Here is a 12,707-nt window from a genome sequence, read left to right as displayed (position 1 = left end):
CTGGACCAGGGGCTCGGCTGGGACTGGGGGGCCCCGCGGGGAGCAGCGCCTTGCCGACCCCTGTGCAGCGCTCTGTTGGGAGTCGTCCTGGTTTTCAGTCACGGTTGACATCTAGCCGCGACGTGGCTTCTCCTGAACGGCCTTCGTCACAGGACTTCCGTTCGGCTGGTCTTCGATGGGTCTCGCACGTCTGGTGCCCCGAGACCACTGTACTTCGATGTGGTCTCGGGGGCCAGCACGGCGTTCGCCTCCCCTACCTTGCCTGGAAGTCGAGACCAGGCGTGGGCGGGGGGCCAGGCTGGTGCTGGGCCTTGCTGCCCCCTCCCCAGGGGGCACGGAGGGCCCGGTGAGGGCGGGTGCCGGTCCGCGTCTGGAAGCAGGCTCTGGGCGGGCAGCGGGCCAGACCGGGGTGCAGTCTTGTCCCGTTCCTGGCCTGTGCGCCCCCTCCCAGAGCCGTCAGGGCTGAAGGACCTGCTGTCGGGGCCCGAACGACCCAGAGGGCGGCCCCCGGTGGTTCCCCCGCCCTCCGCACGGGGCAGCGGGTCAGAGCAGCTCCTGGGCCCCCGGCCTCAGCTCCCCGGGGCGGGAGCCAGGGTCCACCCCCGCCAGCCAGGCCAGCCTGGGATCCGCCACAGGAAGTCGAGGTGCTGCTCTTGGGGTGAGCTCACAGCCGAGGTTCCCCCAGGAAGTGTGACATGCAGGGGACCCAGCAGGACGCGGACCTGGCCGCCTGGTGGGGCTGGGTCCCCAAGGTCCTGGGCACGGTGTTTCCCTCCGGAGGCGCGGGCGGGAAGTCCCTGCAGGACGAGGTGTGGTGCTGTGCGCTGACCGCCCGGCCCGGGAGCGTGGGCTCACTCCGCCCCGCAGCCCTGCAGCGTGGGAGCTGTGACTCCCGGCCAGGCCCTGAGACCCCTCCAAGCCCACGCCCCCGGGGTCAGCTCAGCACACGCAAGTGCCTGGATGTCAACTAAGGACCAAGAAGCAGCCTTTTTGCACTTTGAATGTTTATTGATTTCCATTTTCAATATCGGATCATTTCAAGAGTCATCTGAAAATTCCTTTCTAACAGGTAACACACCCCAGACTCACCACCTTTTCCTCATCGTACAAACACACCGACGCTTGGCACACCCCACTGCCCCATCCCAGCAGAGCTTTAGAGCGAGGCCGTTCTGGGGTGGCCGTGACCCCGAAGCCCGGCCCGGCCCCAGCGGGGGATACAGGCTCAGCAGTCCACGCCGCGCATGGCGGCCACCGTGGTGACAAGGCGCCGGGGCTGGCCCCTGCTGGCCAGGCGGAAGTCCTCGGGCTTGGCCTTCAGGAGCGTGGCGACGCTCTGGAGCGGGCGGGAGGGCTGCAGGCCCAGCGCGTCCATCACGTTGATCAGGTAGTCTGTGGGCGGGGCGGACGGACTCAGCGCCAGGCAGGGGGCAGCCCGAGATGTCCCCAGGCCCCGGAGGCCCCTTGGCTGGCGCCGCTACTCTGAGGGGGAGACCTGGCCGAGCCCGGCCGGTGCCAGGAGCCCGAGCCGGCAAAGGCCCAGCGGCACACGCGGCCCTCCAGCCGACCTCACCGGACACGGTGCTCTGCACTGGGATCTCCGGGCCCCGCCCCGCCCCGCCGCCCAGAGTACCCCACTGACCGCAGGATGACCCAAGGGGTCAGGAGAACCACAAGCTCATCTGAGCAGCGACCCAAGACCTCCCAGTAGCACCCCAGGAAGACAAGGGCAGTGCTGCGGGTCCCCGCACTTCCCAGACACCCTTGGGTGCTTAGCTCCCGAGCCCACCCCAGACCACGTCGGGGTCTCCCGGGGAGGGCCTGAGGGGCCTGTCCACGAGCTTGGGCCCTGGTGGCAGAGTGCGGGAGGGGCAGACCAGCTCCGGTGGCCTGGGGACCTGATGAGCCCCCCCACCCGCGCCCAGCGCCTACCCAGCTGCTCACGCAGGTCACGCCATCGGGCTGTGCGTGAAGACAGGGAACAGGGGCAGAGGCCAGGGGGGCACCTGTCAGCTGCAGGTGACCGATGAGGGGACGCGGCCTTTCCCCCCCCTTCCTGGGTGGGTGCGGCCCAGGCCCGAGGGAGCAGCGCCCTGAGCCCCTCCCTCTCCCTGCTCCAGAGGACGGGGACAGCCCCCCACCCCCGCAGGCACCCCTTCCTCTCCATGGCTGCCCAGGTCACCCTCTTCTCCCTGGGAGGCGGGCGGGCCCGAGGGTCCCGGTGGCTCGTACGCGGGGCTCCGCGCTTCCGCGTCCTCCTCAGCGCGTGGAGCAGGCTGAGGCTGCACCGGCCCTGCGCCTGCGGGCCCGCCGCGGGGTGAGACCTACCGCACGCGCCTGGCTGCTCCCTGAGCACGCGGAGCCGGGGGCCGGGCCGGGCGAGGCTGCGCACACGCGTCCGCTCGCCCATTTCCAGGCGCCCCGCTGACCCCCGCTGACGCCCTCCGCCTCCGCGGCCCCACAGAACTCCGGGGACGTCTGCAGCATGTGGGCGTCTGGGCTGCAGCCAGACCCAGGTCAGGACCCTGGGGCTGGGCTCCAGAGGGCTGGCTGCAGGCTTAAGGAGCTTGGGAGCCAGGCCCGGGGCTGGCCCTGGAGGAGACTCCCGGGGGGGGGGGGGGGACGCACCGATGTCGGTGGCCAGCTGCCTGGTGGCGTGCGGGCTGAGCGCGGGGATCTGCAGGACCACGTCGCAGTAGGTCTGCATGGTGGCCCTGGCGATCGAGCCCAGCCAGCTGTCGGCCATGTTGTCCAGCTCAGGCAGCTCGTCGCCTGCAAAGGAAAGAAGGTCACCAAGGAGCGCAGGACCTGCTCGGGACAAGCCCGGCGGCGGCGGCGTCTCGGAGCCCGCTGGGGCTGGCCCGCGGCCGGTGCTGCACACGCGGCCGGGCCAGGGCGCCGACGGTCGGACGGGAGGCCCGGGCGCCAGAACAGCCCCACTCAGGCTGGCGTCCCCGAGGCTGGGCGGGCCGTGCAGCCACGCTGCGGAACCCCTGCGGGAGGGGCAGCCGGTGAGCAGGAGCCCCACGCTGCGTCACCCGCCGGCACAGCCCAGACCCACGGCCCCGGTCAAGACTCGGGGGGCACGCCGGCACAGGCCTGGGCTCAGGGCCGACCCCCCAGCACTGGGCTGGGCGGGACCTAGCCGCTCGCGGCCCGGAGACGCCATGGTCCCGGCACCTCAGGGCCGCCGTGGGAACAGGCCCGGCCCCCGGCAGAGCCGCCGCTCGCTCGGTGCGCGGCCGCTGTTGGTGGCCGAGGATGGCACGCGGGAGGGCGCGAACACGCAGCGGGCGTGGGAGGCGGTGCTGGCCAGAGCGCCGGCCGCGGACGGCACCCGAGAACCCCGTGGGCCAGAGAGCAGAGAGGAAACAGGCGTGAAGGGGGGGCCCGCAAGGGTGCGTCGTGGCAGCCCGTGCACGCAGTCGGTCGGGCCGCGGCACGGAGAAGCAGGGAGATGGGGCGGCCACCCCCGCGGGGCAGGGGACAGTGACAGCGGGAACGGCGAGGCGGGAGGCGGTGGGAGCAACGTTTAAACGAGGAGAGACCGAGGCAGGTGCAGAGCAACGCGGCAGGAGAGGAGCCGAGCGGCCGCGGCGCCTCCCGCGACGGCACACGGAGCAGAGCCGGAGGTGCCCCGAGCGCAGCTGGGTGGGGAGCTGCGGCTTATTCTTTTAGACTCAGCACCTTGTTTTGCATCTAACATCTGTGCAAATACAAACTAGACGATTAAGAACAGGGCACATGCAAATGAGCCCGTGGAGAGCGACCTGTGACTCAGGGCCTCCGCCTCGGGGACGGACAGCTGGGCCGGTGCGCGCGGCCGGAACCGCGCGGCAAGGAGGCGGGGCCGGGGGAAGGAGCTCCTCCTGCGGCCTCTGACCTGATGGCAGAAACCCAGAAAGGGCTGGGCCTCCAAGGCCGCGCCCCGAACCCCGAGATTCCAGGGTCGCTGGACAGACACGGAAGCCGACGAGACACGGAAATGCGTGAGGCCAGCACCCCGGGGGGCGCTCGAGGTGGGGAGAGGCGCCCTCCCCGGACGAGGGCGGAGGCCGGCACCTGGTCACTGCCCGAGTCCCCGCCGGGCCTTGCGCCACTCGGGTGCTGGCGCTGGGGGCCCTGCCCCGATGCCGCGTCCGGCCAGGGAGGAAGGCCCCAGGCAGCGAGGTCCGGCTGCACCGCGGCCACGAGCCGACAGCGACGGGAGCCCGAGAACAGCACGGTGCTCGGGCCATGCCCCAGACGCACGCGGCACGTAGCATGCGAGACAGGCTGCTGCCGAGGGGGCGCACGTGGCCCTGCAGAAAGGCCCCTCGCACGGCACCGGTGGCCCCTCAGGGCAGGTTTTCAACCAGAGGAGAAACCCTGGGCGGCCGGAATGTGAGCATAGGTGGGGGGCACCTGGGTGGGGGGCACCCGGGAGGGGCCCCCAGCGCCTGGCCTCAGAGGGGTTGGATTCTGTCCCCACAGGGCCACCGAGGTTCTCCATGGCCCCGGCAGGCAGGGCTCGTCAGAGGGCGAGGACAAGGGCCAGGAACTGGACAGAATGCAGGAGAGAAAAGCAGCCCACAGGAGGCGTGAAAAGGCCCGGCGGGGGGGTGCGAGGCCCAGCGGCACGAGCTCCCGCACCCGAGTTCGGGAATGGTCCGGCCACAAGGGCTGCATGCGGCCTTGTCCCGAGCCGCGGTCCCCACAGGCAGGCGAAGGCCGAGGGCCACGCGCACAGCAGCAGCTCACGGGAGAGGCCGCACCCTGCGCCGGGCGACCCTCCTGGAGCTGGCCCCCAGGCCCCCCCAGGGCCCAGCGCAGAATCACATGCCCAGGGTGCGCCCCCGCCCCGCGCCTCACCCTGCTCCGGCGGGAACGGCAGCTTCCCGGCATGCAGCGCCAGCTCCAAGGCGGAGTCCTCCTGGGTCACGAAGGGCTCCAGGTTCAGCGGGAGGGACATGACGTACTGCCCGATCTGAAACACGGGGCGGCACGTCTGGCCCGGCACGACGCTCCCGGCGAGCGTCTGTCACGCGGCGCGTGCGCGTGAAGGCAGGCACGGGCAGGCGCGGTGCCCACGCCGGGCGCCGGCCCAGCCTGACCCTCCCGGCGCGCCGAGGCTGGGCACGGCGACTCCGCACACGCCCGGGGGCCGCGTGCGCGCAGAGCACTCTGCAAAACTGACGGCCCTCGTGTCCTGACGGGCTTCCGGGTTCGGGTCTGGGTCTCCTCCCGTCCACGTTGTTTAACCAGGTGAAGGAAGGGATTTCATTGGAAAAAAGCCATATGTGATTATAAATTAATTTGGAGGAAAACACTAAATCGTTTTCGTAATACGAACTCTAGGAAACACTGACAAAACATTCTTGGCTGATGGGACATCTTAAAAGGCAGGATTACAAGACTCTGGGGACAAGCCCACAAACGACGTCGGGTCTGTCGGAGACGCGTGACTCATCATGGGCACATCTTGGACATCTCTTTCTATTACAACTCGGAACTGTTCTGTGTCTTAAGATTGATTATTTGTTTCAAAATAAGGTTGATTTTCAGGTTACAACAACACCACTTAAAAGGGCTTTGAGCCTGTTCGTTTCTTCTGGATCCACAGTCTAGACATTGCCTCAATTCAGAGTTGACACCGATTCTGCAGGCTAAGCCAGAGGATGCTCGGCTGGCCCCGCGGCAGGTCCCTCTGAGCGCGTGGGGCCCTGGCACACAGTAGGTGCTCACCACAAGTCTGCCACGCACACACAGAAGAGCTACAGAGAACTCGCCACCTGCATCCCGTCTTCCTGCGTCAGAACCTCCTGCTGGACTCCGGCCGAGCCGCTCGGGTGCCGGCCACGCCTCCCAGTGGGGAGACGGGCAGGGTGGGCGCTGCTGGGTTCCGGAACCGGCTGCTTTAAGAACAGCAGCCGCATTTCCTCTAGGGTGTGGATGGGGACCACCCGAAAGCAAGGTGCAGACAGGCCCGATGGGGGGGTGACCACTTCGCCCAGGAAGGCGGGGACCGCGCGCGGAGCGGCGGGGGGCGCGGGGGGCTCTTACGTTGCTGATGTACTCCAGGGGGGTGAGGCTGAAGGCCGGCAGCCCGTCGGCCAGGCTTTCTCCGACGCCGGCGGTGCTCCAGCTCTAGGGAGGAGGGAGGAAGCGGTCAGCGTCACGCAGCAGAGCCGGCAGCCGAGGGACGTCTCGCCCCAAACCAGCACCGCGGCCAACCACTGAGGGAGGCACCCCCTCTCCTGGCTCTCCTGCGGACTCGGGGCAGGGCCTCCCGTTCAGGAAGTGGGGTGGCGAGCCAGCGCCCTCTGCTCGCAGACCCCCGAATCCGCCACGGGGGCCACACACAAGCCCTCACCCTGAGTGGGAGGCCGGGGAGGCCCGTTCGGAGTGCAGGAACACCCGCCCCGCTGGGCCGGGCTGCCGCCTGCATTTCTGCCCCCGTCTGCCTCTGTTTTTCAACTGATCAGAGAGGAGGGGAGGGAAGGGAGGGGCCTCCAAACCCTGCTGGCAGCCCTCTGTCCCCTCCCGGAGCCCTGTCTGGGGACACCCTCAGCACCAACACGTCTTCCTCCACCACTTAGAGTGGGGATGCCTATGATCTCACCACGTGGGCAAGCGAAGACGCAGGCAAATCACCAGCATGCACGTGGTTACGGATTTCAGAGTGGCAGGCGCCCTCTTAATTGCGGCCGGAGTCACCCTACAGCCAGCCTGGAACCCAGGGCCCTTTCGGGACGGACTCCTGGAGGGATCCCGGGTCACACTGCTGCCACGATCCACAGCCTCCCGGGCCTGGTCTGTCGCCTGACCCTCCAAGCGGCAAGCCGGGAATGGAGGGCCATGTGCCCCGGCCCCCGGGCTCTCCGGCACGACGCCATTCCAATTTCCTTTGCTCTGGACCAGCTCCCCTTTCCCCGCCCCGTCCCTACAAAGTTCTAAACACCCCGTTCTTGCTTGAGAACCCTTTCATTTCAAGATATCCTACTTCCTTTCAGTTAGTGCCCAGCCCACTGAAGGGACACCCTGTCACCCACACGCCAGGGCCCGGGGTGTGCAGCGCCCTGCACTGGGCTGTGCAGAAAGGGGACAAGGGAAACGGGAGTCTTGGCCCTTGACCCCGGGCCCTGGGGAGCTCAGCACAGGTGCTGGAGGTCAATGCAGCCGTTTGAGAGGAGGCCTGGGGGGCAGGTGCCTACGAAGCTGGAGAAGCGGTTCAGAGGCGGGGAGCCCCCAAACTGGGGCGGTGGCCCTGGGAACAGACGGGAGCCATATTTAAAAAGAAGGAGCAGTGGCCGCTTGATGGTAAAGCCGCCGGTGGGGAGGGGCACAGAGGGGAGAGGGCAGGACGCAGCGGGGCCTGAGCTGGGTCACCACTGAGCGTCCAGGGGACCAGCACTGTGGACGGGCAGAGCCGGGGCAGGTGACCAGGTGGAGGGGAGGGGGGCGGCGTGGGATGCGGTCGGGTGCGACCAGCGCCCCCCGCTGGGCTGTAGGGCCTTAAAAAGCGGCCACAGGTGGGCTGGAGGACGGCAGCCGGGAAACGCTGCGATTACTTGTCAATTGTCAAAAACTTAATTTACAGTTTCCTTCGGATGGGCTTTTCCGCCCCTCTGCCGCCAGCTGAGACGGGCGAGCTTCACGGTCTCCTCTGCAATGGGGCCGAGTGGGGCTCTATAGCCCGGCCAGGCAGGAGGGCGGGACGACTTGCCAGCAAACATCAAAAACAAACGTCTCGCCACCAGCGTCGAGTTTCCCAACCCTCAGGGCCAGGCCCTTGCCTTCGTGGCGCCTTCCCTGCCGACCCTGGTGGGCAGCGCCTGACCTCAGAGTTGCCCGCCCCGCCCCCACCGGCCGGAGCTCGGGGCCACGGGGTGCATGTGAAGGGCGGGTGGGGGCCGCGCACCTGGCTCCGTGTACGGCTACGACTAAAGGAGTGAAGAGTTCAGAGCGGAAGGTCAGGAAAGGTCAGGACGTTCAGCTGCGACACAATGAAAATAATAAAGGCAGCCCCGCCGGAGGCAGGGACGGGGCGGGGGGCGGGCTGCGGCGCCCGCTAATCCCCGGGCCTCTCCAGATGACTCAGTGTCAACAGCCCGTTGCTAAAAGGGAAACCTGATCGGCCCGGGCGATGAGCCCCATCTCCAACAGGCTCCATAATCTCTGGGCTTAAGCTCGGACAGAGCTGAGAACTCATTTCTTTTGTGGTGATGGAACTAGTGTCTCAAGGTCAACCATCCCTTGGCTTCATTTACTTCGTCTTTTCCTAGCGAAGCCAGAATAAAACGTGCACGGCACACGCTTCGTCCTTCGGACAGCCCGTGTCACGCGGCCCCGCTGCTCCCTGCGGGCCGCCTGCCTTCCGCACGTGAGGGGCACAGCGACAGGTCTGGGGGCGAACGGCAAGTGTCCACACCACTTATTTCTGAGCAGGGGGTTTCGAAGGGATTTACTGCTTTTTCCTTTTGTACTTTCTTGTATTGCCTGATTTCCGAAAATGGATACACGTACTTTTTGTTTTCAAGAACTGTCATTCCTCCTGAAACACGAGAACCACAGAAAGGGAGAAAACCACCCCACTTTGCAGCCCTGCAGCAGCGGCTGGGCTGAACCCCACGCGGCCTCACACGCCTGCACAGCGAGCATGGCCGTGTCGCCCTTCTGAAGACGAGGTCACACGCGGACGGGCAGTGTGTGGACAAGCCGCGGACAGCCACACGCACCTGCTGCGCAGTGAGAGTGGCGGCTCTCTTCCGGGGTCACCACCCCTCAGAATGCCAGGCCTCGCCCAAGAAGCCATGGACGACCTCACTAGTCGGCACCTGTGACCTGCCCTGACCTCCCCGGGGGCAGACCCCCTGCCTCCTCCCAGAGGGGGCCACGCCACAGCTAACCAAGCACCAATCCCAAGGGACGGCCCGAAACAGGCGTCACTGTCACCGTAGCTGCAATCAAGATAAGACATTCTTGCTAAGCAGCGAGCTGCAAGGGAGCAGGGACCACAGGGGGCCCTCCCCCTGGGGCCGGGGCAGGGCGGGGACTCACCTCCATCTTGGGCACCAGCAGCAGCTGCTGCTTGATGCGCAGGAAGACCGCGTCGAAGGCCAGCTGGTGGGCCTGCTGGGTGAGCCGCATCAGGGCGGCCTGCGACGCCGACAGCAGGCCGTGGCTGCCGGGGCCCCTCTCCTGGGACGGGCGCAGAGGCAGCGTGTGAGGCACAGGTCCGGCCGGGGCCGTCGCTCCTCACGCGTTTTGAATGTGTGAGAGGAAAACAGTGGGGGGGGGGGGGGTTCTCTACCGCGCTGGTTCCCACACCAGGGCCCGGGGGCGCGTCACAGGAACCCAGGTCCAGCCTGCAGCTGCCGGACTGGGGGCCAGCAGGGCACTGGCCCAAAAGTCTGCGTATGCGATTCACTCGCCCGAGCTGAGACAAGCTCATCAGTCGGCAGTCTAGGAAAATGCACCTGTGACTGGCCCTCAGGGGCAAGGGGCGCACAGGACCGGCAGCGTCACGATAAGCGAGCGCGAGGGCCGCAGCCCGGCCCCCAGCACATCGGGCCACTGCGCTGGGCCGTGCGCCAGCGCCCACACCCCCAGGCGCGCCCCAAGGACCCCACGGAGCCTGGGAAAGCGCAGAGCGGACATGCACCTCGCTTTGCTATTGTAAATGAACCGATTACAACCAACAGAAACGAGTCGGATCAGCAGTGAAGATCAGCAGAGCCGCTCTGCCCTGACCCGAGGCGCGGGGGCGGGGGCGGGCGGAACCGCTCTGGCGAGGCCCGGTCAAGCTCGACCGCAGCCCACTGGGGGGCCAGAGCGAAGGGGGGTGCGGCCTCCCCTGTGGCCGCCCCACAGCCCAAGCCCGTGGGGACAATTCTGGATTGTGCTGGGTGCTATGGGAGCGGCGGTGGCTCCACTGGGTCAAACCAGGAGGAGAGGGTGCGGGGGCGGGGGGCTCTGGGAAGGGTGCCTGAGGCCCCTTCAGATCCTGGGGGGCACGTGGTTCAAGCTCCAGGTCCGGGGCAGCCTCGCGGTGGACACGCCGAGTCTTACCTGAAGGAACAGCCAGGAGGAATGTGCCCCATCACACGGCCACCTGGGGGAGGCTGTGCGAGGGGCTCCCGCTTCCCGCCGCCCACCCTCGTTCCTCCCAGGGGACGGGGCCCGACTCTCCAACGGCTGGGCAGGGCCCGCCATTATGGGGGAAGGGGTCTGCCCCGGCAGGGGGCAGGGGCTGCCGACAGGCCTGGCGGAGGCGGGGAGTCCCGCCACGCGCCCCGCCGCGGAGCTGAAGCCGCACCCCCAGCCCGCCCTGCACCCAACTCCTGCGTCTGTGCTGCGGGGCGCGTCAGCCCGAGGCGGCGCCGTGGCCACGACGGGAGTGGCAGCAGGACTCGCCACGGCCCGAGGCCGCACGCAGGGCCCGAGGCCTGGACGGGGCAGGACGGTGGCGGGAAAAGCTCCCACTCGCCAGGACGCGGGGCCGGCCCGTACCTTGAGGGCGTACAGGGTCTCCATCAGGCTGGCGAACTCGGCGGGGTTCCCCTGCTGCAGATAGTTGTGCTCCTGCCAGGGGTTCCTGCCGGGGGCCTTCCTGTCCGCCAGGACGCTGTCCTGGAGCCCGGTCAGGCTCCGGGGGCTGTAGGAGTCAGACAGGTACCTCCCAGCTGTGGACAGGATCCTGCAAGGACGGGGGTGAGCGTGACGCCCTGGGCACCGTCGCGGGGCGGGCGGATCCGGGGTCCCGCTCCTGAGGGAGTGGAGACGTCCTCGTCCCTCGGGACCGCGCTGGGCCAGGCGCAGAGAGCAGGCGCTGTCACTGCTAACCACCACACCCGGCCCACCGGAACGTGCCGCTGCCCAGCACGACGCACGGCCTGGGCGGGCAGCCGTCGCCGCGCGTGACCCGGGACGCCACGCGGTGTGTGTGCAGACGCTCCCTGCCACGTGAGCATCGCCGTCGGCGGGGGTCGGGCCACGCGCGCCACCAGCACCTCAGTCGTGGGGACGCTGGCCCCTGCGGCAGGGACGGCGGCTCGCTGCCCGCCTCCCCCCAGAGGGCTCGTGGCCACACGCCCAGGCTCGTGCGGCACCCGTGCTGTGCGGACGGCTTTCGGGGTGTGGGTGCTGCAGGGAGGCCCCCCGAGGGGCTGGCCCTTCCCAGTTCCTCCGAGAAAAGGAGTGCCCTGAGCAGCTTCTAGGCGACCACCAGTCTCTGGTGCTGCTGGCGGAGCCCCGTCTGCCCCGGGCCCCGCCCTCCGCCTGCTCGTTGACGCGGCCACAGAGCTGCACGAACAAACGCGGCCAGAGCAGCCACGCTGCGGGCCCCACGTGTGGCCGGCGCCGAGCCCTCCGCCTCCACGACTCCTCACGGAAGTCGCTGCTCCGCACAGGGCGGCCCGGAGGCTGCGCGCACCTTTCTTTTTTTCAAAAACGAATCCCACGAGTCCATCACGGAACGAAGTGCTGCACTTGCGAGCTGGCCCGAGGGACAGGCCCTCCCTCAGGACCGTTGCTTACACACGCACACACCTGTCTCTGCCAGCAAGGTCAAGGTACAGCGTGTTCCTTTTTCTTTTTTTGGATTTTTATGAGTTTGTTCGAGGCCACGCTGATGACTATGCCAGGGGCATGATCTCAAATGGCCCCGAGTTCTCCCTGTTCCTTTCGGCTGGGGCTCTTATCTGCCAAACACAGCCGACCCGGCCGCCGCCGAGCCTCCACGTGGTCACGGTCCCTGTCTGCGCCCGCCACCTCCTCCGGGCCTTCCCCGTGCCACTTGCTCTGTGCTCCCAGGGGCCCACAGAACGCTCTCTCCAAAAACAACTCTGGTGTTTTCTTCCCCAAAGACCCCGCAGTGCCGCCGGGGGAAAAGGAACCTGCCTCGGCTGGGTACCCCAGGCCCTCCCCGCCCGGCGAGCCCTGCACTGCGCCCTGGGGACAGCCCCACCTCTTGGCTGGGCGCTGCCCAGGGGCTTCTCTGCCGCGTCTTTCCCGACGCGCCCCACCTCACCTGGCACTGTCAGCTACCCCCCCCCCCCCCGTGGCACTATCACACCTGCCTCACTTCTTGGCCAGACGGTGAAGACAAAGCGGTGTCCTCCACCTCTGCGTTCCTGGCGCCTAGCACGGGGCCTGGCGCACGGCGGGTCGGCCTGGGTGGGTGAGCGGGAGGGAGAGCCGAGCGTCCGGCTCTGTCCCCTGGGAAGTCAGCCCTCCTCACAGGGCCACTGCGCGGTGTCCTAGCCCCAGACCGCTGGGGACGGTCGCCCTTCCCTTCCAGGACGCCCCGGCAACACCCAGAGAGTCCGCGCCCCGCGCCAACGCGCGGCCCGGCTTCCGGCCTCGCGGGCCCCTGCTTGGTGTCGCGGCCTGGCCGGCTGCCTGCTATGGCTTCCCTGCCCTTCGGGACGCGCCGGACGCCTTCCCTCAGGGACCAGGGCGAGCCTGCACGTTCGGACGTGGACAGACGTCCGGGGCACACGCGTGCGGGGGCGCCAGGCTGGACGGCGCGGCCCGTGTCCGGGGTCGCGTCACCGCCCTGTCCCGAGACGCGGCTAGTTCCGCGGACATTCTTCTCCTCAAAGTTACTCCCGGGCCAAACCCCGGGCCTCACGGCCTCTCCACCTGTGAAACGGGGACGAAAGTGCTGTCTCCCCCTCCCACGCCCTCGCTGGGAGGATCCGCGCGCTCCTTCCCGCGGTGACCCG

The 12,707-nt window shown here is 68.2% G+C and overlaps 1 protein-coding gene across 1 annotated transcript in view; it reads right to left on the bottom strand.

Moving 5' to 3' along the window:
• Positions 1-987: 987 nt before the first annotated feature.
• COG7 (component of oligomeric golgi complex 7) overlaps positions 988-12,707 on the bottom strand; it is a 37,298-nt gene continuing 25,578 nt past the window's right edge. Inside the window, exons 12-17 of the mRNA XM_016155505.2 lie at positions 10,492-10,678; positions 9,040-9,180; positions 6,043-6,126; positions 4,852-4,966; positions 2,629-2,772; positions 988-1,392 (exon numbers count right to left, since the gene is read on the bottom strand). Of these exons, the coding sequence (XP_016010991.2) occupies positions 1,226-1,392; positions 2,629-2,772; positions 4,852-4,966; positions 6,043-6,126; positions 9,040-9,180; positions 10,492-10,678 (838 nt within the window). The 3' untranslated portion in view covers positions 988-1,225. The remainder of the gene's footprint in view (positions 1,393-2,628; positions 2,773-4,851; positions 4,967-6,042; positions 6,127-9,039; positions 9,181-10,491; positions 10,679-12,707) is intronic.

Source organism: Rousettus aegyptiacus, unplaced genomic scaffold, assembly GCF_014176215.1.
Source record: "Rousettus aegyptiacus isolate mRouAeg1 unplaced genomic scaffold, mRouAeg1.p scaffold_m13_p_8, whole genome shotgun sequence".
Classification (NCBI taxonomy): domain Eukaryota; kingdom Metazoa; phylum Chordata; class Mammalia; order Chiroptera; family Pteropodidae; genus Rousettus; species Rousettus aegyptiacus.
The sequence above is the reverse complement of the archived record's forward strand: the minus strand, read 5'-3'. Positions and strand labels throughout refer to the sequence as shown.